Raw genomic sequence first — 26,190 nt, 5'->3', positions numbered from 1 at the left:
GTCCTCTCTTCTCATTGAGGAGAGGAAGGCAATTTGATAGTTAGATATGCTAATTTATTTAGTTAGACTCTCTCACGTCCATTTTTCTTTGCTTTGATATGCATTTTTAATATATAGCCCAGGGCTACATCTCATTTGGTGAAAGTTGGTTTTGCTGGAGATGATGAGGCTCTTCACTGTGAAGGAGGCTGCCCGTTGAGTTTTTTTTTTTTTTTTTTTTTTTGAAGGGGGGGGTTGCTTTCCTTTTTCTCCCTCTTTTTGTTTCCATCTTCTCCCCTCTCTGTACCTGACAGTAGAGCATAATAAGCGGCGTTTTATTTACACTTGAATGTTGCATTGTTTTAGAGATGATTGGATTATGGTGTACAGTCAGAGGGGGATGAGGTCTTGCTGACACTGTTGATTCCTCTTATTTGCTTGCGGTGACTGTCCCAACCATGTAACCTACCCCCGGCCCCTTAACTCAGTCCCCCGCCCCCCCACAAGTTAGCCCCGTCCCATGTTAAAGAAGGCCAAAAAACGCTGTATTACACGTGGAACGTGATTGAGAAAAAACACAGGGGAGTCTGGCTTTGTACAAACGATTGGTACAGTGTGTGTGTTGCTCATCAGTGGTTTGCTCTCTTGTCATTTAATTAATGAAATTAAATTTCTGCCTTCTCTGTGCTACATCCAATTAGGGAGCCGAACAGAATTAACGGTTTCTGAATATTATCTGTTCTAATGAATTAGCCTTTGTGTCTTCTTGTGCTATTGTGCCGCTTCCTCAATCAAGCTTACGTATTAGCAGAAGGCTTTTCAGTCTCTATGCACATCTTATGCTTTTGAAACCATTTTATGACTTTCTGATTTGCTATGAAGAAACACGGTGGGATTTGGTTTCCTGGCACTTTCTATAGAGCGTTTGTTTTTTTTCCAGGGGTGATAGTAGTTCTCAAAGAGGTTATGGTGGAGGTTATCTTGACTGAGCATTGCTGGAGAGTGAAAAAACCTTTCTGTTTACATTTGGATCTCTGGTGCAGGCTCTGGACGCTGTTGACCATTGGTCAGATGTGGTGATGTCACAGGTTGAGTCAAATAATGCAGCGGTTCATCTTGTGCACGCATACTGATTTACTGTGTATTGTTTGAGATGGGAGCTAAGGACGTGTTTTTTTTTTTTTTTATATATATATATATATATATTACTATGCATAGTGCGTTGCATACACCGCCTCCCTCTCCACACAATACCCTCTGCCTCCTTACGTTCATGTAGAGCGAGCCCTCGGGCCTAGCGAGGCTGCTGAACTGTGGAATTTCTCCGTTTTGGAGGTGTTCTAATTCAACTAGCTTTGTTCTCCTCGGGGACCGGCTATGTTTGGATCACTCCCCCTCCTCATCAAAATAGTGTGTCGTTGACTTGGACCGCTCTGTCTGTTCCACACAATTGTTTTGTGATGCTGGGATGTCTGGCCCTACATTTCCTATTTGATTAGTGTTCAGAGGCAGGACTCAGTTGGCAGGCATACCTAATCACCACTACCGCCGCTAGAGAGAGGCTAGGTTCACTTGTTGCGTCTCCCACTCCCCGCCAAAATAACTGCATGTATGAAAGTACTGCTATAAATGATTGCAATGAAAAACATTTGCTGTATGGTTGTTCTAGGAGCCTGAGGTATTTGTATTTTGATGTTTATTTAAATGCAGCACATTTGCAAGGTGCAGGCAGTGATAGGTTAAACCTTTATTTACATACAAGACCCTATTTTGGGGTCATTTATTACAAGGAAGTAGTGAAAGTAAAATGATCTATGATAGCTTCAGGTGTCTTTCAGATACGTATCATATTTAATATTTTGGATCAGCACTCATGTTGATGTGTGTCAACCTCGTGTGTAACATGGGCCTCTTTTCAGGATTCAGTTTTTCTTTAATTAATCTTTCTGATCATGTTTTTGCACATGTAATGCATGCAGTGCACGGAACAGGGTTGTTTTTGCCTCAGAGAATGTTTCTAAGCATATAAACTCAATCCCTCATGCCTCTTAAAACACACTGCGGTGAATTATTAGTTGCTAAATTAAGGTCTCTTTATTTTACGGATAATTGTTGGTCTTGTAAATAGTCAATAGAGGTGCACCCTAAAGTTTTCTGAAGTGGCTGTGTATAATTATGTGTTCAGCTCAACAAAAATGTGTGAGGAGTTTTGAACTGCTTATGCCATGTGGCAAGATGTGTCTTGAAATGTCAGCTAGCTTGATGATTTATGGTCCTGTGTGTTTCTGGTGTGTCAGCAGTTTTGTACATGTTCAGCACTGGATCTCTCTAGCTGCTCCTTGCAGTTGCAGTGCAGCACACGCACACACACACACACACGCACCCACACACACACATAAACACACACACACACACACACACTGGTTTAGTCATTCTCAGCCTGTCTTACTCTACTACTACTACTACACCAACAGATTTCTTCCCTTCCCTCAAGGTTCCAGGGGAATTTGAGGAAAATTCAATGATGCCGCTAAATCAATTTTATTTGAAATTCCTAGGGATGTAGGCAGAGTGCAGTGAGGGAAGTGAGATTGTGCCAGGCAGGTGTTTGTAAATGAGAAACTGGGGACAGGAGCAGAGGAGACAGCAGCATTCTCCTGCTCTCCTGTGGCCTGGCTGTACTACAAGCCTTCGTCCCCATATTGTCTCCTGCTTTTATATTAATTACAACTTGTATTATCAGCCGCCAGTCGCTAACCCCAGCAAATAGAAAAGGCTTCCCCTAGAGACCAAGCTTTCTTTGTATCTTATTTTCTATCTAGTCTTATTGTGTGTGTGTGTGTGTGTGTGTTTGCACATGCACGCCTGCACATGTATGTGTGTTTGCTTGCTGGCGTTCTCCTCCTCCTCCTGGTAACAGTGCTCTTTAACACAATTAGTGAAGAGCATGGAGTGAACCATGTTTGACTCCTAATTATGCCCAGCTTTAGGGAATAGTCACATGGGCTGGAGGCCTTTTTTCTCTTTCGCTTCTTCCTTTTTGTGTGAGGACTCCTTGTGTAGGTTGAAGAAGACTGTTTGGGTGACATGATTTTTTTTTTTTTTTGTGTGTGTGTAACTTGTTTGAACTTTATCAGCCCCACAGGGGTTGTGACAAAATGGTTGTGTGTGTTTGTGTTGCGAGGTGCGGTGTCTGATGATGCACCCTCGATAGCTCAGAGAGGCCCACTAAATTATTCATGGGGAGGAAAGGCTGTTGCTTTTGTCGCCTTTTTGAGTGTGGAAAGTTAACGCTGTTGTGGTGATATTTGTTGTCTTGCTCCGGAGACAGAGTTATGGATGAGGGGTGACTTCTAGGTATGAAAAGAGCAGTGTGTGCTTCATTAAAAATATCCACTGTATGTGCACTGGCACTGGTAATTACACTGATATTATTATGCCATATGAAATCCTGTAGTCTGCTTTTGCCCTTTGAGAGTCAAACTAAAAAAAAAAAAAAGGCTTATCTATATCCCTACATACAGTTTCATTCAACTCTCCGGGTAGCAAATCACAGCAAAATATCATTCCCTTTAACACCATTAGCTGAGGTGTCTTTGAATTTAATTTAGTGCCAGCACCATTAAAAATGACACATTACTCTGCAATGATAGCTAAATTAAGTCCTATCGATTCAGCTGTTGCATTAAAGCCATGCTGTGGCCATTGCTGGCAAGTGTTAGAGAGAGAGAGAGAGAGAGAGAGGGAGAGAGGAGCAAGCATAGTTTTTCAGGTCTGTCTCCTGTCTCGCCGGCAGTGGGTGTCTCATTGTGAGGAAGTAGAACCCAGTCATTTTCTTCCCTTGGAACAACAACAGCCCGTTCTGAGTGCACTGAGCCCGGCTCTGCCTAAATACATTATACAATCTGGGAATCTGGACTTTTACCTCTCCTTTTACTCCGTTTTGTTAACCTTCCTTCCTCATTTCCATAGCGAGACAAAATGAGTATGTTTTGAGAGTTTGTGGCCTTTCCCCACATTAGCGATTTTACCTGGCTTTCTCCTGGCTTGTTTACTGTAAACACAGAGTCATGGTCCCGTGAAGTATACCATGTGTCGATCAGTGGCCCGGGAGGTGAACACGTCACAATTGCCCGTTCGTCTCAATGCAGCGGCACTTTTTCCACCCCTCAGTCTGTCGGGCTAAAACCCACGCAGGGGCTATTGTTCGCCCTGTCTTCTTACCCCTCTTCTGAGTAATTCTCTGCACTCTTTATCTGATTGCCATCCGGTGAACAGCTGACACTGAGAGGGTCTTGAGTGGAGCGGAGGGGCTGAAGGGCCTTGTGTGTTTCTGTCTGCTGTTTTCAGCTCCAAGCTGTTTGAGAAAACAGCCCTCCTTCCCCAAAAAACTTAGCAGATAAAAGGGCCTCGCTCGTAGGCATAGCAGCAGCAGCCTCGCCTCCGCAGCAGAACAAGCAGCAGCACATAAGGACTGCGCACCCAGGGGAGCTAAGCAGCCGCTTGTCTTGTAGCCTCTCTTCCCCTGCAAACCTCCAGTGCTCTCCAGGCTCTATCCTGTCTGTCCTCGTCCAGTACAGCTCACTCTGAGTGGGGCACCAAGGCAGGCAGGCTCCTTTCTGGCGGGAGCCGAGGGAAAAGGAGTTCATCAAGAACACGACTGAAGTTAGACAAAATGGTAAAAACGGTCTCTTTCTTGGAATATTCTGTGGTGTGTACATTTTCCCTCCGCTTTCATATATATGTATGTGTGTTTGTGTGTGTTTGAGGGAGAGAGGGAGAAAAAAAAGCCATAGCGGGGACTGAGAAGTGGGTTGAGGTTTGTGGGAAGCCTTGGTGCAGGCCTGTGTTTGTTTGGCTTGGGCTCTGCTCAAGGGGCTGCTTCTCCAGGGCCCCAGACAACGCCGGGGCTTACGTTAGCCAACATTTTGTCATCGTGCTCAGGTGACAAGTTAAATTGGGATAGACTAGCTAGAGTTGGGGCCACAAGTGTGCGTACGTGTATGTGTGTGGGTCTGTGTGAGGGCCTGTCTGGACTTTGGAGTGTGTGTTTGATTGTGTGTGGGGGGTTTGAGTGTATCGTATGTGACGTGGTCAGTCTGTCCCTCTCGGGCGTGAATGGCAAAGGAAATTCCACCTCTAGCCTGCCTTCGTGTGCCACTGATAAAGCCTTTCCTGTACAGTAGAAATCCTGTTTGCCTGTGTGCACCAGCAGGGCTGGGAATGACCAGGAAAGACAGGAGGAGAAGAGGAGAAAATGAGCAGGAGAGGGAGGGAAGGAGAAATGACAGGAGAGGAAAGCCATCTTAAAAAACTTTGAACTTGTTTTGGACATTTCTTTGAAGTCAGCTGTTGCAAATTTAACACTTTTTTCTGCGTGGATGTGCGCATATGCATACAGTATATAGATAGATATATGTGTGTGTGCATGTTGGTGTTTATACTTCTTCCTCTATTATGTCATTAGTGTGTGTGTAAGTGCATTTCTGTGAGTGCATGTGGGCGTGTGTGTATGTCAGTGTGGGCGTGTACACATTTTTGGCAGATTAGCAGGAGAATCACTGTCATATCTTATTTTCATTTCTGACAGTGGTAATGATTAATGGCGCTTGTGGTGTGTTTAGACTTTTTACCTCTATATTTCTCACTTGACACGGAAGTCTCAATTGGTTACGGTATAAACGAACTCAACCGGTCTGCGCCATATGTGTTTAGACAATTACTCAGGAGCGCTTCACTCACGACGCTCAAAATCAGACGCCACATTAACAGCGCTGCGTTTTGCTCTCATGTATTAATGAAACAGTTTGATTACAGTGTTTTGACTTATTGCCAGCTGCTTTAGTGCATTAGTCTCTTTCTCTTCATCTTTGATTATAGTGGCATTGCTGATTGTGTGCTAAGGGTGGCGGGGTGGGGGGGGGGTGGGGGGGGGGGGGTGACTGGGAGTGGAGCTCTTCGCCTAGCCTGGAGAATGTAAGCAGGCCAAGGACCCTCACAGCGCCTGTGGACTCTTACAGATGTCACTCTCATGTTTCCAGCATACTCATATGGTCTCTCTCTCTCTCACTCTCTTTCTCTTTCTCTCTCTCTCTCTCACCACCCTCCCCTCCTCCCCCTCCTTCCTGCTCTCTCTGCTCCTGGTTTGCGGTTTGGATGGGGAATGTGGATGGATGGATGGATGGATGGATGGATGGATGGATCCCTCGCTCGCTTTCTCTCTCTTCAAACCTCAGAACCCAGCTTCCTGGAGAGACCATGATGACGCCACCTCCACACACTCAGCCGGCACACCAGGGCCCTCCAGCGGGGGACACGCTTCACAGAGCGGTGACAACAGCAGTGAACAAGGTGAGCCAGCACACACACAGGCGCGCACAAACTCATAAACACACATATACAGGCACGGATCCATGAGGGATATATTAATCATCGTGCACAGGACTTGCCAACACTCCACTTTAGCCCTGTCTAATATGAGAACTCCAGTGAATAGCTCCTCCTTGCTAAAGAAATAATTTCCAGTCTTTCCCCCTTGCACATTGGATTATCCTTTTTTTTGACTGGCATCCATGTAAACACATAGTCACACCTAAAAACGAACATGCTTATCCACTGTTACACTGACACCCAAATACAGGCCGCATCCAGTGTAATACAACAGCCTTTTAAAACGCTTTCCAAATTGCAGCTATTTAGAGGTGGAGTTGAACAACATGCTTGGAAAAGCCGGTGATTAATAGTATATTTCTGCCAGTTCTTACTTCAATTTAAAATATATTAACTTTGCTAGTACAACAACCACTAATTATGTCTCAGTGAGGGTTGTGTTGTTATCTGGTGCTCGACCTGTCAGACAGTAATAATGCATTTCAAAACAAAAATAGTGGCACTTATTACAGTAACTGTGCAGGTCACAGCAATCTGCAATGTGATTTGTCACGGTCTGTATATATTTTGACATGCAAATTATCAATAACATTTGGCACGAGTCGAGTTTAGACGTGAGCATGAGCGTCAACACATTGCGAATAACCGAGTTATTAAAAGCTGCAACTACAGCCTCAATTAAGAGAACACAGTTGATGAGCTCTTGGCTTTTCCTGTCTCCCCTCCACTTGTTTTGGATGCACCACCATCTCCTTTCCCTGCTGGCTGAGTTTGTGTTTGTGGGTGTCTTTCTGTGTTTGTGTGTGCCCTCTGGCAGTGTCCAGGCTTTTGCATGAAATTTCATCACACTGTAGCCACACACACACACGCACACACACACACTCACACACACACACGCACACACATGCACATATTTAGAGATACACATATACCATCTGGCTTGCAAACTGGAGGCGCTTGTTGTGTCCAGTCGAGGCTATCGTTTTGCTGATAAGCGATCAAAGGTATCGATGGGGTGTGTGCTCTGTGGTGGAGCCGTATTAATCATCTTCTCCTCTTCAGTCAAGAGCAGCAGTTGCAGCTTCTGGAGCATTACTGACCACAGATTGAGGGCCACAGCAGACCTTTGTGGTCAGCTGTGTCAGGACTAGTTGGATCACAGGATGCTGTCAGGGTAGTCGGAGTGGGGGAGGCAGTGATAGCGAGGCCACAGCAAAGCCAGTGGATGTGTTTGTCTGTGACAGTGTGGGTGTAATAAACAAATGTAATAATAATGTAATGTACTTGCTCCCCCTGTGAGAAGTTTACTACGGCCTCCCCCAGGGAGGTCACAGCACCTGGTCAACTACAAAGTAAGGATTCAGTGTTTTGCTCAAGCAGCTTCAGCAAGGATAATTGCCAACACAGGGCTTTCCCCCGTGCTTTTTCTCTGTATGAGGGGCATTCTCTCTAACTGCTAGGCCACCACCCACCACAGGTGTCTGTTTGCGATTGAATGTGCATAGGGTGAAGTAAAACTCCTGTAATCCCTGGATCCCTTTTTTCAGAAATCAGAGACATAGCAGTGAGGTGTTATTTTTCCCAATATGGAAACAATAATTATGCAAAAAAAAAAAAAAAAAAAAAAAAAAAAACTTTTACAAGAGAGAGAGAGCTCAGGTAGAGTTTTCTGCAACATCCTTGAAAAGGCAGTTGCATGGGAGACTGCAGGAAAAAGAGAGAGAGAGGAGGGGGGATGAGAGAAAGAAATGCACTGCCTATTGATTATCTTACACACATAAGTACAAGTGACCTGTAATCCACAGAGCACTTATCGACTCCTCTCCCCACCGTATCCAGTAACAGCAGATCAATACGGGCCAAAGACAGTTACGGTACAGCACTGTACACTGGGCCAAGATAGACCTGGACTAGACCAGGGCCAGAGCCAGGCCTGACCTACGCTGAAGAGGGCTAAATGCTCTCTCCACCGTCTAGCTCAAAGCATTTTGTGAACAATAAAAGACTCCGACAAAAGCCAAAGCAGGAATACAAAGACACAGAGAGGAGGGACTTTAAACAAGGTGAGGAGAGAGTCGGCGAACAACAGAGGTGAAAGAGCAGAGAGGGTGAAAAAGTAAGCAGAGGAAGAAAAGAGAGAAGGGAAAAAAACAGAGAGAGGGCAGCTGATTTAATGGTCTAATGAGGCCGTCCTCCAGCCAGTTGTTTTGTGTGAGGCGTGCTCTGACCTTTCGCTCCGCTCGGGAGCCCCGCCGCCTCATTTTTCACATTCTTGCAATTACGTTAACGCTTGAAGCGCTCGCTGACTCCCGACTCTGGCCCTTCCATTCTGACAGAGCCTACCCTCCCCAACCTCTCCACCTTTCCCTCCTCTCCTCCACTCCACGCATGAACTCGCCTCATATCTCAATACATTTCCACATAAAATTTGTAGTCCACTCTCTCGAGCCCACAGACAAAATGTGAAATGTGTGCTTCACTTCAGTAATGGGGTCTTTAACAGCTTGGCCCCTGTTAAAAGGGGTGACAGTGTGGATCAGTTAAGGTAGACGGAATGGATGAGAGAGAAGGAGAGAGAGAAAAGAGGGTGCGAGATGCAGAGAGAGATTTTGGGATTTCAACCAACCATAAAAAAACAAAACTATTTTGTGCTGTTTTGAAGGGCATGCATGTTTGTGTGCATGTGTGCTGAATACATTTAGTTCGAAATGGATCCAAAAGCACCACCATCTTTGTGATTCCAGTCCATTTATCCCGAAAGGGTGAAATATTTCACACTGCGACCAAATCCAAGTACATTGGTTTAAGGGTGGAGTGTGAAGTCTTCAGTTGTTTTACCTCCATGGTCGTGCCTGACAGTGTTTGGCAGCTGAAGTGGAACATACAGTGGAATAATGCACAGTATGGCACACATACTGTACCTTTTCCCTACAGTCCATGCAGGACTCGAGATGGTCGCTGTGAGCAAAATCCACATCTACAATCTCCAGCTCGTATCTCGGCATCGAGCATTGCTCTGAACCTGTGCCAGAAAACAATTTAACCAGTGAGAAAATATGTGTAGTCCCTCTTGCGGAATAATTTATTGTCAAGCAGTAAAGCAAGGTGAAGCATGCTCATAGCTGTCAGTAGAGATTGCCAGTTAAGGTTTTGACACATATGAAAAGGGCTTCAGTACAATAGTCAGATCTGCTAACTCTCCCCACCCCCCTCCTTAACAGACCTTTTTTCCTCTTTCTTAGAATTTCTCTCCCAAAAAAAGAAAATATGAATTATCACCCCCAGGGCAAATTCTGCACTCTCACGTACCGACTTTTAGAGAGTGACTCCCTATGTTCGGGCTAGATAAACAGATAACAGCGATTAAGGGGAGACGGTTCAGAAGGTATTCCTGGGGAGGTTGTAGAGCTCACCAGCACACAGTAACTTCATTGGCTGTGCTTGCACTTCTTTCTGATTAACAGTCTTTTGGATTTATTCCAGGCTTATCTGGAAACATCAGAAACATCAATTGCAGGGAGTTAAACTTGATGAATGTGCCTGCCTTAAGATAACGCTTGATTCCAAGCAGGTGTCCATATTATGTTACTGTAAACAGCAAAAGTGTGAGCGAGCTGTGTGATGCGAATGCACTGCATGTCTTGCCTACAGCAAACGCAGTAGATGCAGTTGCTTTCACTCAAGTACAATGAATTTCTTACACTGATTCAGCACGGTAGGTAACCTTTCTCCGTCTTGCTCTGTGTATCTACATATACATACTGTCTGTGAGTGTTTGCGAGTGTGTGTGTGTGCGCGCCTCAGCCTCAGTCCGCTCTTGTAATTATTAGCTATGCATGAAAACCAAATCCACGCTGACATCTTGAGTGGTGAGCAAAGGGCCTTTTTGTGAGACCCCCCCCTCCCCATTTGAGATGGAAAAGGCTCAACACAAGAGAGGAGAAAGCATTTTGTACATTTTCTCAGCAATTGAACAATCCCCATGCTCTGCGGATAGACAGACTCCCCAGAGAGACCGAGAGAGGCAGAGATGGAGGGAAAGAGAGAGGAAGAGAAAGGGAGATTGAGTGTTCAGTTCCAAGGGAGCGTGCTGCGCTTGATGGTGTTGTGGTACGTTCGCGCATGTTTGAGTGTGTGTGCATGTATGTGTGTGTGTGTGTGTGTGTGTGTGTGTGTGCGTGGGGAGTGTGGTGAGCTCCCTTGGCCCTGGCCATGGGCCTCACTCAGCAAGGTCTTTGTGGTTGAGCTCACTGGAGGGGGGTCATTCCTGGTGGGGGACACGACTCCCTCCACCAGCCCAGAAAGCCCCGGCACCAATAAGGCCTGGCATTTTCCGGACCTTTGGCTTTCGTGTTCCTGTTGTTGTTGTTGTTTTATTTTTCCTCCAAAAGCTTGGGCACAAGTACGCTGAGGGCTCAAGAAGACCCCAAAAAAAACTGTGCCAAGAGAAAAAGAGGTGGAAAAAAAAACAAAAAAAAAAAACATGTAACCACAACAGAGAGCACCAGAGTCCCGGCTAAAACGCAAGATGGAAGCCTTGTTGCGTTTTAGTAGGCTACTCCTGCCCCAGAGTGATCACCGAGGTGTGTGTGTGTGTATGTATATATATGTATATGTGGTGTGTGTGTGTGTATTTATATATATGTATATGTGGTGTGTGTGTGGGTGTGTGTGTGCCTGCGCATGCATGCATGTGTGTGCGCTCGCTGGCTGCCTCTGAGTGCCTGTTAGAGTTTAATTTAGTGTAGTAATTAAAGCTGAACACTGGCCCATAAACAACAGATAAACAATAAAGCAGACCCAGGCCCTGCTGTTTCATGGCTCTCACTCCCAGCTGTTGGAGCACTGATAATTTTTACACACTGCCCCCACCTCACCACAACACATTACTGAAGCAACAAGGGCGTGTGTGTGTGTGTGTGTGTGTGTGTGTGTATGTGTGTAGGTGTTGTAAATGTGTGCAGGGGTATATTTTTGAGCGTGTGGCAGTCATTATGCGGCCGGCATTGAACAAGAAAGAAAGAAAAAAAAAAAAAAAAGCATAAACACACAGTATGTCCGCCTTCCCTCTCAAAACAATAGAAAGAGAGAAGCAGTGAAGCAGTGGGAAGGTTAAGGGGAGCAGCCTGCCCCAGCAACTACTTAGAAAACCAGTTAAATGGCAGCAATAATCACATAAGTGCTGCCATCATGTGCATTCAGCCTTTGGTATTCAATTATATCTCGGTGAGACGGAAAGCAAAATAAAGATATACCTGTCTAATGAGGATAACAACGCCACGGTGTTTCTCAATAAGCCAGTGTGAGCATTTTTAGCCTTGTCACTACATGTCAGCGCCATACTAGTAAGGTGTCTGTGTGCCTGTTGTGAAAACAGTACAGTATGTGTGTCTGATGGTTTGTTGGGAAGGGGCAGGGCCATTGTTGAAAGCTGAGAAGAGTTGCTGTGGAGGGGGAGAAAACACGGTACGGAGGGGATACTTTCATGATCCCATTAGCATAAGAGAGGCTAAATTATTCATGTGGAGTGCTTAATCTATGGGGAAAAGTATAGTTAATGCACATAGTTTTAAAATGGATCTCACTCTGGCTCTGCTCTAAGACCAGATTCTTGCTGGATTCAGCATTCGCGGGCATTTACGGGAACAGGCTGTCACTCTCCCTTGCATGCACACACACACAGACACACACACACACACACACGCAGACATACAGTTGTGTGAGCATACTTGTATGAGCGCGGCCGCACATTGTGCTGTTGCAGGGGGCTCGACTCGGCTCATCCCCTCTCCTTCTCTCTTTTTAAGTCTCTCTCTCACTCTCTCTTTCTCTTTCTCTCTCTCTCCATTTATTCCTCTATCTCTTTCTCTTAATTTCTCTCACCCCCCTCCTCTCTCACCTCTTCCTCTGACTCACTCCTTTCTCTTTCTCTCTTGCTCTCTCTCCCTCTCTGTCTGTCTCTCTCTCTCAGTACCGCAGACTACCTGGCACTCATCCAAAAGGTGATTAAAGAGAATGATCAGCTCCCTCCTTCCTTCCTTCCGCTCTCTCTTCTTTTCCTTTTCTCTATCTCTCTCTCTCACTCCTTTCTTCTGACCCTGTGCAACATTCTCAGCATCTGTAGATCATGAGAGAAATACAATGTGAATACAGTGAAGGAAAAAAGGCCCGTTAAAGGATGATGAATGCCAGTAAAGTAAACTTGACTTATAGTAACATATTCTTTTACCCACAACATCACCACCACTCTACGCAGCACCTCAAGCTCTCTCTTCTTTCCCTCTCTTCCTATCATCCTCTCCTCCCTTTCCTTATTTCTCAGATTCTCCCCGGGCTATCTCAAGCTCCCTCTCTCTCTTTCTCTCTCTTTCTCCCTCTCCTTTCTTCCCCTTCTCACTCTTTCTGGTTGGGGCTAAGTCCCTCTGGTCCATAATCATGAACAGGCCCCCAGCCTGACCCGGCCCAACCCAGCCTGGCCTAGCTTGGCCAGGAACTGGGTCCTACACAGCAGGAAAGGCACATTAACTGGGTCAGCCTAATGTGCAAACTAATGTTTGCAGAACATAGGGAAAAAATTACCCAGATTATTCTGACAGCAGCTGAGGAGAATGTCTGTTTTGCACCATTAGGGGAAAGCTTTAGGGAGAAGGTTTCTCTTTCTTTTCTTCTCTTTCCTTTCGGTCTTTCTCGGAGTAGTAGATGAAGACCAGCCTCTCTGGAAGTCAGTTGTGCGTAATTAAAAAGCAGAAAGGAAACGGTGTGGAGGGGGGACAGGAAAGTAATCATGATTAAACTATACAAGGCTGAGTGACTTTTTCTCTCTTTCACCTCATGGCTATGGATGAAAACAAAGACAGAGAGCTGTGCGGTTGTATCAGTCATTACATGGTGGGGTTATACTCCCATATCCATTGTTGATTACTCCGGTGCATGTGGTGGTGATGAGGAGTGCGCAGGGGTCTGATGTAATATGGCTAAAAGGGATTTGAGCGCGTGCCCCGAAGGGCATTGCCATGTCCATTAATGCCGCTGCTGCTGTATTTTTGCAAGGATGACAGTGCTTGGGTTCTTTAAAGGGATAGTGTTTTCCCAGGAAATTTTCTGTCTTGTTTTAGCAGGCTAGCCTGAAGGGGGTCAGCCAAGAAGTCATCCTTAAGAGGTGATAATCCAATTGCTCTAGTCTTCACCAGATTTGTTTTCCTCTGTCTGGCTGCATGTTTGTGTGTGTGTTTATATAGAGTGTGCATGTGCGAGCATGTGTGCGCCCGTGCGTGCGTGTGTGTGTGTGTGTGTGTGTGTGTGTGTGTGTGTGTGTGTGTGTGCGTGTGCATGTGTGTGTGTGTTTGTGTGTGTGAATGAAAGACAGGGAATGGGACACAGAGGCAGCAAGATGCCACCAGTTTCTTCTGTTTCCAACCCCAGGCCTCATTTTAGATCAGAGAGAGGTTAGGAAGGCCAAGTCTGTCAAAGGCACACCTGCAGGGAAACTCCAAAAACCCTGCCTCCCAGCTTACCCAGGCCCGTTTAAGGTGTGCTTATTTGGAGTTTAACCCTGACTCCAAATGTCCTTTCCCTCTCTCCTCCTTTGTGTTTGACCAATGGGCCTTACGCTCTTTTACTTTCCTCCCTTTCTTCTCCCTCCCTTGGCTCTTTAATCCCACCCCACCCCCCAGCCTCCCAATTCTCCTCCTCCTAATGTCCAAACCCCACATCACAGCAAAGGTCCCTCCCAGAAGACAGCACCGAGTCGAGTGGAGAGCTTAGCAAGGCCAGCTATAGCTTGTTCACTTGCTGTGTGGTTTGCTCTTGTGTAAGCGAGGGTTTACGCACTAAAGCATATTTGGAATTGAGCGAAGCAGCTATACCCTACAGGTAGTGCTTTAACCATGCTGCCACCGTCCAAGAGAGTGGGAGGATGATAAAGGAAGTGTGTTACAATCCGAGTTCTTCCTCTCTGCCGCTGATTTTCACGCGCACATCTTTCACGTTTATGCAAAGCTTTTGAGGGCATTATGCAAGATAAGCTCATTTTCTAGTCTGATTCCCACTCTAGTACATGCTTTAATGACTCTTAAAGCTAAGGGCTGCTTTTTTGGGGTATAATAGCAGTCCCCCTGTCTTTCAGTTTCCACGTAGCCAGGGTGCTTTTTCCACACCTGATCACTTTTGTTCACCCATTTTATGGCTATTGGGGAGCAGGAGGAGGTGAGCGATTTGACAGTGGTTAGTGCCATGAGCCCTAATGTTTATTGGAAGCAAGCGTCTAATAATTTTTGATTACCCCAGAGGAGGTATTAGCCATGTTAGTCAGCAAGGATAATTTCTTATTTACATGCCCCAAGCAGTGAGCACTCTTAAGGAACACTGGGGCTAAATGCGCAACAAAACGAATCAAACATGCCAAACGAGACGCTCCATCCTGGCTGGCTGCGGGGCTGAAGCTGAGAAAACCTTCATTATGCATTTACCATAATTCATTTAGAGGGTTATCAATTTCCAGAATACAGAGGAGATGTTTGGAGGGGGAAGCAAGAACACCATATCAAACGAGGGAAGAGAAAAAGGAGAGAGAGAGAGAGAGAGAGAGAGAGAGAGAGAGAGAGAAGGCAAGATGAAAAGGAACAAGATATTCAAGGATAGCTCAGTGCCTGGTTTTTAAAAGGTTGTTCCAATTACACAGTTTTCCATGTTCCGAGGCAGAACATGCATGTTAAATGCTGCAATCTCTTCTCTTTTACCAGTGTCACGCTCCGCCCCCTAAAAAGCAGAAGCTGATTTCCCTTTAATGAAAGCCGTTTGGCTGAGGAATTCTCTTCTCTACCATTTTTGTTGTGATTGAGGCTACCCAGAGATGTTCTAGTTCAAATATTGTCTTTCTGTTCATTTAGGGTTGCTCTTTGTTTGGCTTCTGCCCTGCTTATTCAAGGATTTCTTGTCTCTGTTTGTCTCTCAGTGTGGATTTCAGGACAGTTACTCCATGTTTTCATTTTTCTCTCCTGGCAACACATGCCGAGAAAAAAAAAAAAAAAAAAAAAGCCTTAAAAGCATCTTTCCCTCTGCCATCAGGCAAGGATGACTAAAGCTCCATTAGAACAATTGGAGGAAACTTAGGAAGAGGGGAGTGTTTAAAGCAATGAAAGCAGCAAGAAAACACCACTATCTTCTGATAACCAGGCCTTTCTTTCATTATCTAAACACAAAGACGTCCACCTTGGAAAAATCACACTTACGCTACAGTTTAATTCAAAAATAAAACAATGAAACAGAGAGGTAGCACAGGAGAAGGAAAAAAAAAAAAAACATTTAACATTTTCCAAAGTGAGGGGGAAAGCTGCATTGTTTAGTACGAATGCTTACTCCCTGGGATGCAGTCCTTAGACAACTGAGTGTCTGCAGGAGACATCTGTGAAGCCTGACCTTGTGACCCCGGAAAGAATGCTCTTAAGGTGGGGGGAAAACTGCCTTTACCACTGCATCATGGCCTACAGGACAGCCCAGCAGCAGCACAACAAACACGACCACTACAGAAAATAACACAACAGAGAAGCAGTCGATGAAAAAAAAAATGAGAATGAGGAGAATGAGGGAGAAAAAAATGTGGAAAGTGGGAGAGAAAGAGTGTGATAGATAGTGAAAGAGCGAGGGAGAGAGAAATAAAGAAAGGAAGGAAGGAAAAAAGAAAGAAAGAAAGAGATAAGGGGCAGATAACGCAGAACGAGTACAGAAAACACAGACGGACTTGGTCTGGATTGTGCCTCACAGGCCTGGCTGTCTCTTACTCCTTTGGCCCCCCATGAGATCGTTTTCATCCTTTATGAGTCAAAAGGAAGCCCAGTTGAAAATGAAAGGTTACACAAGCCAGAGCCCGAGCCCTTGGAGTGAGAGAGGAGAAGATCCCCGCTGCAAGGGCCCTGCTGCTATTCAAAGCACCTGCCATTGTGTGGGCGCCCATCCAGGCCCATTGTTGTGCAGAAATTAGTCGTGCTCCCTTTGGCTCCCTTCGGCTCCAGAGGCATGCGGCAGACCCCCTTGTTGTTTTGGGTTCAGATACGTGGTTGGATAGATGCGTGGCCCCGGCTACCATCACCACTGGCTGTGGCCCTTTGCCCTCTCTCCCACAACACACTATCTCTCTGCTTTTTCTCATCCGCTCTCTGTTGTTCCCTCCTTAAGAACACTCTTGCGGGGCAACATTCCCATATATGTTTCTCTTCCTTTCTTTTTTTTACTCCCACTCTCCTCTCTCCTGACTTCAGTGGTGTATATGCTTATTGTTTCTTTGGAGCACCCTCATTATACCCATGGTTAGATTTTAAGGGCCTCTCTCTTTGATTTTGGTCTCGTGGGGAGTGAGTGGTGGGCTGGTGGGAGCTGTAGGGCTGGCCCTGCTCTGAGGGCTCCCCAGCCAGCGTCTCGGAGAGTGGGCTTGGGGGTATTGTTGGGTTGGGCACCGCTGCAGAGGCACTGGTGCTACTGCTAGTGCAGGGGGTGGATGTGAGGGGAAAATTGAAAAGTCAATAATGAAGGCCGCATAAAAAAAGAAAAGAGAGGGTGAAACAAAAGGAGATGGAGAGCTTCAAAAAGCTGAGAGCTATAGAGCACTACTAATTAATAGCATCAGAGGAGGAGCTTTTTTTTTTCGTTCTTCTGGAACTTTAATACTGCATATTAACTTGCAAGGCAACATGATTAAGAGCTCACATTGTGAGTCAGGTCCATCACACTGTTAGCCCAAGCTCGAGTAATCGTGTTATATCAGGGAGACTTGGTATTGGGCCAGCCTGATTCACAATTGCAAAATAAAAACAATAGAATTATGTTATTTGTGGGTACATTCACATGCATTTGTTTCAATGTGTTTGTCACCTTCTACCTTTATTTCACAATATATTTCTCCAGAACATGAGGGTGTGTCTGTATGTGAATTCTAACTCTTCTTTTTCACCCAGCTAATCAAAAGGAAAGGTCCAGGAATGTGATGGAATACCTATTTTGGTAGGTCAGCAAGGCAGAGTGGCAGTAATTTGAACCCAGGGCTTTGCAATTTGTATTTTTTACAGCAGTAATAGGCTTCTCTCTCACTATTCTTGCCATAGCAATTTCCACCGCCAACAGCTGTCAACCCCCTAAAATCAAAATTAGTGCCATGGAATTGGGCCTTAATGAAATGACCTGCTGGATTTACCTTAAGGAGCAGGGCGGACAGTCAATACAAGGCTCGTCAAAACCTTCCCCGCATCCTGCACTCCCATTAACGGGAGGAGATAGTCTCCAGTAAATGTATTAAACACTACTTTCACCTTCTAATTATATTTTTTCCCTCTCCCTTCATAATTCATTCACTCTTTCATCAATTCTTAATATTGAAAAGGGTTCTTTGAGACCACTCTTCAGCCTTTATGGGGGTCACCTATTGTCTCTCAGCGTGTTTTACTGGAACACTTGATGAGGCCTGTGTTAAGAGTTCCAGTTGTATTTCGGGGCTAAATATAGTGTGTCAACATGGTTAAGACCATAGAAATCCATTTTATGTGTGAGTGCTGCCACAGCAGACACACAGCGCTATTTCTATGATATCATACAGAATAATGGGGCATTAAGGATTACACATCCTAAGCTTCATAAACCCAGAAGTCTGGACTCTGGTTCCTCCCCCACCTCTGCCTCTTATAGACAGAGGTGAATGTGTGCCAGGACCCAGTGGAGGACACTGGGCCCTGGTTATTGACTTGTAAAGGAGCCGGTAGGTGAGGGGTCTTGACAAGACATGAGCGGCTGACTCTCTTGTAAAGCTGTATCTGATTTCTCTGCTAGTTGGCTCCCCTGAGAGACCCGCTCTACCCTCTGTTGATCAGACTCTCACTCGCAGTTGTATGGAAAAACGGAGCGATAAAAAGAATGAAAGAGTAGTTTTGTGAAAGGAGACGCTCCCGTTCTGTATGCTGTGATTCCCTGTTAGTGTGAGAATGAGAGCGAGGGAGGGAGAGAGAAGGAGACGAAGGAATCAACTTCCAGGTGAATAGTTGTATCCATTAGTGCATGTACTGTACGCCAGTATGTCAGAATATGATTGAGTAACATTTCTGTGAGTAAATGGCGAGCAGTTTAACATGTACTCTTTTAACAGTTGCACTGTATGTAAGGGCATCTGGATTTGTGTAGGTGTGAAAAACAAAAATAACAGAGGAAAGCATATCAGCAAGAGGGCAGACAAAGCAGCTATCTACTAAGCAAGCTCCTCACTCCTCACAGACCTGACTAATTTATGAGGGTAAACTGTGCTGACAGAGAGTAAGAGAGAGAGAGAGAGAGAAGGAGAGAGAGAGGGTGAGAGAGAGAGAGAGAGAGAGAGAGAGAGAGAGAGAGATGCAGGTGGAAGGAGGAAGTTTTCATTGACTCTCCAGAGCAGGCCAAGCCAAAGCCCAGGGGGGATTCCTCTCAGTTTGAACTTTATCAGGGGCTACGCTTAATCAATACTCTATTGGAAAAAGAATTAATTACTAAAGCAGAATAAAACAGCTGCATTTTAAACCGAGGATTCATCAATTCAGTAATCTCTTGGTTACAGCTCAGGTGCCAGGAGGATCATTTCAACTCCATGTAATGAGGAACTGTGGGAGTTTACCCAACCCTCCGTTGCCCTCCTCCTCCACCCCCTTTAACCCCCCCACACCCAACACTCAGCCTCTCTCTCATACATCCTCTCTTGTCTCAAAATCACATTTTCGTTTCTTCCATCTCTGGTCTATCTGGTGAGGAATTTGCGATTGCCTTCCTCCGCGGCTTTTTTGTCATCCGCCTACTTCCCTCTCTCCCTCCGTGCCCCATCCTTAATAGACTAACTGTATTCCCCTTTCTAACCCCCATCCCCAAACCTCCCCCTCCATCCCTCCACATTCCCTTCCCACCAAATTCCTATCTTCATGGGGATGGGACGAAGGGGTATTAAAGTGGAAATCTCCGATGCGAAAGCTGACTGGAACGGGACGTTCCTGCTGCTGCAGCCATCGAGCCGGACATTCCTCCACCCAGGCAGGGACACCGCTAGTATTGGGAAAGAGGGGGCACGAGGGATGGGGGAGGTTGGGTTATAGGGTAAAAGAAAAAAAAAAAAAAAACAGCACTCAACAAGTTAAGAAAAACATTTCGATGTGTAGAATCAATGGAGCGTGACAATCAAAGGAGCGGGTTGGTGTGAGGGGAATGGGTATCGTATGGTGAACAGATTTAGATAGAGGGGGACAGAAAGGGCACATGGGGAAAACCCCTGGTGTCAAAGAAACCTTGGAAAGGCCCCACTGTCGCCATGATCACTGTCATCCACCCCTCGCAGCCCTTGACCCCAGCCCAGGCCCTGTAAACGGACTGTCCTTGACTCACCATAATGGGGGATTTCAAGGCAGGTTGAGAAGGGGTTATGGGTGATGAATTGGGTTTTTAGTGAGCTCATTAGGAAGCCAAACAGAGTTTAGACTGGCGGAGCGGGGCAACGGCGCAGTAATCAGTTCTGCTCGCTTTGTTCCCTGCCTCCAGGACATTTGTGTGAAAAAAAAAGAGAGAGAAGAGAAAAAAAAACTTCATGGCAGTTGGCTGATGAGAGGGCTGCTGAGCAGAGGCTACAATCTGATGGTTGACTTGTTGATTTATAAACCTTTTAATCCATTTACTCTCCCATCCCCCAACTCTGTCTAAACCCTCCCCATCTCTGTTAACCCCCACATTGATGCCACTGTCCACCGGGTGTGGCGAACAGGCATGTCTGTAATAACTCCAAGTTATCCTGCTCTCTCAGCATAAGCTCAGTGGGTTTGTTTGTTTGACTCTGAGGTGTAATTGAGGGTAGAGAATCACTGCTGATGCTGTTATCATACATTGCCTCAAACACTGTAAGCTGTTCTGAATCACAAAACCACACTCTTGTTAAAACTGGCAACCAATTCCACTCTTCCTGGTGGTTTCGGTAGAAGACTTTGATATACAATAGTTCCTAGTGGGGATTATAAAGCCATATCGCCACAAGCAGATGGATTCATGTGATGCCCTTGCATGCTCTTTCTCTTTGTTTTTTGTTTTTTTTTTTCTAACTCCTCTCTCTCTTCTCTCCTTTCATTTTTAGTTCCAAAATGGAACAACTTCCTCATTTTTTAAAGTAAAAACCAGTGGAAGCATTTTGTTTAACCAGTGTTCATGCTCTTTACAATTCTTCGTGGCTCCTTTTGCTTTTGGGAAATACCTGTTCTTTAATATTTAATACAGTATCAAACCTTAGGACTTGAGCATGCTGCTCACACGGCAGCACCCTCTTTTCTTTAATAATCATGAAGTTTTTCAGTAAGTATGGACAAAAGTTGTGTCAATATATGAGATTTTAACCACTAAGATAATGAATTATACCAGGTTTAGGGCAGAGAGTTTATGGATAGAGAGAAACACAGGTACACTGGCATGCTTCTAAATCTGTCTTTTAAGAAATAAGGGATGAACCAAGATAATCTGTGGGACCAATTAGCCCAATTTGATTTTAGTCTGAGAGAAGAGGAGGCTGGTTTGTTCTGTGGTGTTGGAGTGCAGCAGGAGCGGGGTGGAGTTGTCAGGGAAGCAGAGAGTGTGAAATGTCTGGTGGAGACCCAAAGCCCTTCATTAGCCACTGATCCCTGTCTGCTGAGTGAGGGGCAGTCATGGGCATCACAACTCCCTTTTAGTTCCCCCAAAAAGAGCAGGGGGGTGGTGGCGGAGGGTAGCTCCCCCATCCCCTGCAATTTAGCCCTTTGCCATTCATGCAAATTGGGTCCTGACATCTGCAACAGCCTGCCTCCTTTCTTTTATACATCTTTATTCCATCTCTTTTCTTTGGATCTTTTTTCCTCTTCCCATATAATGATCCGTTTAGATGGCAAGGCCTCGCTTCAACTGACGTGCATTCTTTTCCACATACTCCACATCTGTGGAAAAAGTAGCACTTTTGTGTGTGTGTGGAAATAGTGGCATATCATGCAAAAGTGTAATTACGCAATCATATTGAGTTGTAGTTTTACCCATGTTGTTTGTAAATGTCAACAACATTCTGTCAATAAAGCTATACAAAATAAGTAGTGACTCCCCTTGAAGTCTTCTCACAGTAAGAGTTTGGTTGCATGGCTTATTAAATTATCAACACCAAGTGATGAACCGACTAATGCAAAGTGGAGTCTGGGGAGGAGTCGGGAGAAAAAGCAAGATCACAGTGAGCAGGAGCAATCACAGTGTGGCCCTCAAAGGGCCTGTTTATGGTGTAATAAGATAATTGTTGTTACAGGTAGAAGGTTAATTACACTAGTAATTACCTCGGTCCAAAGCCTTTGATAATGTGCATACTGGATACCCGCCCTTAAATTTCAGATTATTTTCAGATGATAATCTCATGGGACTGAAGAGGTCCAGAGGGTTCTAGGCAGGGACCCAGGAGAAAAGGTAGAAACCAGGCAACTTGCCCCCCTTCCCTCTCCCTTCTGGACGATCTACTCCTCTTTGGCTCCAGGGGAGAAGCTGAGAGGGGAGGGTGGCTTTGCTCCAGCCCTTATTTTGGGTTAAAAGGTAAAATAGCCCAACTGGCTGTTAAAAACAAGTTTTCCCTCCGCTCCACTCCCCACCTCCATCTCTCTCCTCCCTCCACCCCAACCCAGCCCTCTAGAGTGGTAGGGATGTGCACAGTGGGGTCAACACTGGGCCTGTGAGAGGAGAGAGGCCTTGTATCGGTGGAGAGGCGATAGTTATCTCCAGCATTCCTGGGATGACAGAGAGATATCTGCCTGATGGCAGGGTTAGGGGGCTGAGAGAAGGGGCGGAGAAGGGAGGGAGGGAAGGAGGTAGAGGAGTTGTTGAGCAACTACCCACTGCCACCCCCCACCTCCCTCCCTCCCTCTTTCCCTGCCTTTCTTACTGCCTGACTGCCTCACTTCCCCACATGCAGAAAAAAAACATCTAATTAGAAGCTCTTATTCCACTTCATTTAAGGGAACACTTAATGATGTGTTTTTGGGTGAAGACAACTACACATTACTTCTCATGCAAAAGGAACCACTCAGTCATAGAACCCAGGATGCAGATGCAGCTGTGCTGATGTTGAGGTTTGTCCTTGTTCCTCACGGCTGATGGAGGAGAGGAGAAAGAGTGAAATAGATTGTTCCATCACCTTTAGCCAGTGTCCTGGTGGTAGGAGGGGGTGGTAAAGAGGAGGCAGGCAGTGACATCTGAGTTTGGCAGGGAGACTTGCTGAAGGAGAGAGTTTGTTGTAATTGCTCTGACAGGTTTTAGGGCTGTTAATGACTCCGGCCTGAGCGCTACCAATTTGTCAGCATGCTTGGTGTTTACTAAGCTGTTGTTTTATGGTCCAGTGCAAGGGGCTGCTGCTTGTTTAAGCACAGATCAGGAAATAATCAGCGTAAAACATTGGCTGCAGTGGCGCAGCCACACTAAAACAGTTCTGTTTAAGAGCCCTCATCTACGGTATGGATCTGAGTGACTGCAGTAAACTATGTGGTGGTGTGTGTGGTCAGACAAAGATGCAGACTGACCGGGTTACTTCATGTTTGGACACTTTTCTAATGTGCTCAAGTGTGCATTTTATCATCAGAGGGGATTACGTTATACTTGTTAGCACTTGTCTGCGTTGTATGTTACGTGAGGGCTAAGCATATTGCTAGCATCTGGTTAGAGCCAGGAGACCTGTAATCCCCAGTAGGCACCGAGCAATAGAGGGCCAGCCATTCCACTGCCTTCTAGTGTGAATAGAGCCTCTACGTGTTTGTGTATGGGAGAGAGAGAGAGAGTGAGAGAGAGAGATTGTGTGTGCCTCAGGAGCATGTGGTCCCAGAGCCGGCAAAGACCCCTGCGTAAATCCTGAGTAAATAAAAGGGGTAACCAGACGGACAAAAGAAGAGCCCCCACTGCTTCTCTCATTCGCGGCCATTTGGGGGACTGAATGTGCTAAACGCCGCTTATGTCGGCTGAAAAGTTGAGGAGAAAAAGAGGGAAAAGGGAGGCTCTAAATCCCCCTCTTCTTTTCTCCCCATTCTCTGCAGCCAAGCCTGCGGGGCTAGAGGTGGTGTTATAGGAGGGTGTTGGAGGGGGGTTGGAGGTCCAGGCTAAGGTGGAGAAGGCCAAAGGAGCTCCTGCTGTAACAAACTTCTCAGTTTCTCTCCTCCATCTACTTCCCTCGTCCCTCCTTATCTCTCTGTCTCCCTCTCTTTCTCCTCGCTTCGTGTGGGTGAGTCTGGGTGAACATGCCTGACTGGTTTGGGCTGACAGGGGGCGTGGGGGGTCTGTTGTAATTAGTCACTTTAACCACAGTCTCTATAAGCCACTGCCTCCACACTCTTGCTTCATTACCCTGAAACAAACGCCAGGGCCTCCCAGCGCAAATCCACTGCACAGCCTTTAGAATAATACACACACAACCTCTAATACTAGACTAGGGGCCTGTCAGTAGGAGTATAAATAGTATAGGGACCAATAAGTGTGCGGTGTGCTCTTTGATAACCAACCATGAGTGGGTCTGAATGTGTTTTCCAACTATTGACAAGTCATTATTCATTCATGCGTGGGTATATCGGAATGGTAGAGCGGCAGCGGGCGGGCATTCTTGGTGCACAGATCGAGCCGTGACATGTGTTACTCATGGTCATACCCGTAATGCTCGCAGCGCTGGCTAGCCCTTAGTGCCTCCCTGAGGGGCAGAATGCCTCCTAGCCATGAAGTATGTTCTCTAGAGTCATTAGGGCTTGCCTGAGGTCCCTATTACTCTCAGCGGAGACTGTAAGACACTATGTGCAAAATCCATATAAGAAATCCAGAAGTGACCCTGAATGAGCTAACATTAGCTAAGCGCCGTTGCAGTGTGTTTACAGTCCTATCCCAGCCCGTTAATGAGCTCAGCCCTGAGACCAATTTACTCACAGGGAGATATATCTGAATGCATTTTTAATAACCACCCACTGATGATGAGAGAGGGGAATGTATGTGAGCGTAATGTGCTCTTGAACTGGTTCTTGTTTGTTTGCCACTGTGTTCATTCGCTCTCCCGATCTCATTGCATCCGGTCATTGCCTTCTGCCTGACTGTCTTTCCGGCTCTCTGTGCATATGAAAACATACACAAACTTTCATTGTGAGCACTTTAAGTCAAGATAGAGTTAGTGTGGGTGAAGGAGAAGGAGACAGGAGGAAGGAATGGGGGAAGAAAGGAGGAGAAGGGAGAGAGTGGGAGGGAGGGGGTTGTCTTTTTTTCCATCTCCAAGGGCGCTGCTTTTCCAAAAGTGCCTGGGGCTACACTCCAGCACCTCGGCTCCCCTAGGCCCTTCGGCTGCCTCCTAATAGCCAACCCCCATCTGTGTCACATGGCCAGATGATGGGACGCTTCCCCCTGCTCTGCCCTGCACTTTTTTTTCCCTTCCCCATTTTTTTTCAGAGTGCACATCCACACAGGTTAGAATGGCAGAGTTGCCAGGGAACAGTCAGAAGCCATTAGCGTTTGGGACAATTTGCCCTGCAGCGTTCCTTCTCTTGCTCATAAGAAAGGAGTGGGGGTGGATGCAAAGCACCAGCTCTCCTTTAGATGTAATGAGGTTGTGCAAGTTGGGCCTTCTTTATTCTTCTTTTTCCTGGTCCTTCTTCTTCCTCCTCTTCTTCTTCTGCTTCTACTTCCTGTTTTTCTTCCTTTTCTTTGCTGTTTCTTTCCACTTTTACCCCACAGTTATTTCTTTAATTATTTTCACCTCCTTGATAATCCTTCACTCTGTATTTATTGAGGATGGTCACATTTCTCTATAGATCTGATGTCATACACCACAGTTAATTCTGTGCACACAGTGCATGTTTTCGTGCAGTGTGCATATTCTGTGTACACATGTACAGCGCATGTATCCATGTGAGAGTGTTGTACAGAGAAAGAGAGAGAGCGAGAGGAGCTGAAAGCCTTGGAGTCTGGTTTCACCCTTGCGGGCTAGGGCAGGAGGCAGCGAGCATGCTGGGTAATGAAGTGACAGGTCAGTCTGTAAATACGCACGGGTCGCTCTGGCTCTGGCCAGGGGGGAGGCTATCGCATTGCAGTGAAAATGGAAACGTCAATAAAATTAATCTGCCAGCCTTTTGGCCACTGTGTGGTTCCATTGGATGAGCCTGACTGCTCACAGCAGGAGAGGGATTTGGAGACTAGCTTGAAAATCAACACAGAACCTGGCGGCACACAAACAAACAACCAAAGTGTGTATCAACATTATTCAGTGAAGCTCAAAAGCAGAGCAGCAAGGAGGGGAAGTTAGAATTCACAGCTCACTAGTTGTGTTGTTATTGAAGTCGGGACGCAAACTGGGGGAGTTGGACTTAGCTGGACTTCCGTCTGGGTCGCATTTCTCAGGAAGCCCCTCACGGTCAGGGTAGGACTGTGGCCAGACCCACGTTTATTGTTTTAGGCTTTCCTGAACAAGGATTCGTACTTAGCCTGGGATTTACGGCATTTGCCGCTAATGAATACCCATTCTACAATTACAACACCCCCGGTCTGTGTCCCCATTCCCATATGTCCTTCAGAGGGGCTGTTGCTTCTTTAACTTCACACAAGGAGCGCAAAGTCGGCACTTCTCTGTTTCCCTCTTTCGTGTGGCTCTGCACTAATGATGTGGAAGGAAAACACGGCCCAGACAGACAGAAAAGAGAGAGAGGAGAGAAAAAGAGAGGGAAAAACAAGGGAAAGAAAAAAGAAAGTGGGGAAAGTAGTTAGAAATGAGGGCCCCTGCTGTCCTTGTATTCTTCATTTATTTTGCATTTGATTACGCCAACAGTCGGA

General features: G+C 46.0%; 1 protein-coding gene across 12 annotated transcripts in view; it reads left to right on the top strand.

Annotated features, from left to right (window-relative positions):
• Positions 1–26,190, top strand: part of meis2a (Meis homeobox 2a) — a 181,466-nt gene that overhangs the window by 106,010 nt on the left and 49,266 nt on the right. For all 12 annotated transcript variants that reach the window (XM_030044563.1, XM_030044561.1, XM_030044562.1 and 9 more), the window contains one exon: positions 6,216–6,330. In XM_030044563.1, the coding sequence (XP_029900423.1) occupies positions 6,216–6,330 (115 nt within the window). The remainder of the gene's footprint in view (positions 1–6,215; positions 6,331–26,190) is intronic.

This window comes from Myripristis murdjan, chromosome 22, assembly GCF_902150065.1.
Source record: "Myripristis murdjan chromosome 22, fMyrMur1.1, whole genome shotgun sequence".
In the NCBI taxonomy this organism is placed as follows: Eukaryota; Metazoa; Chordata; class Actinopteri; order Holocentriformes; family Holocentridae; genus Myripristis; species Myripristis murdjan.
Note: the sequence above shows the minus strand (reverse complement) of the source record. Positions and strands in the feature narration are given on the sequence as shown.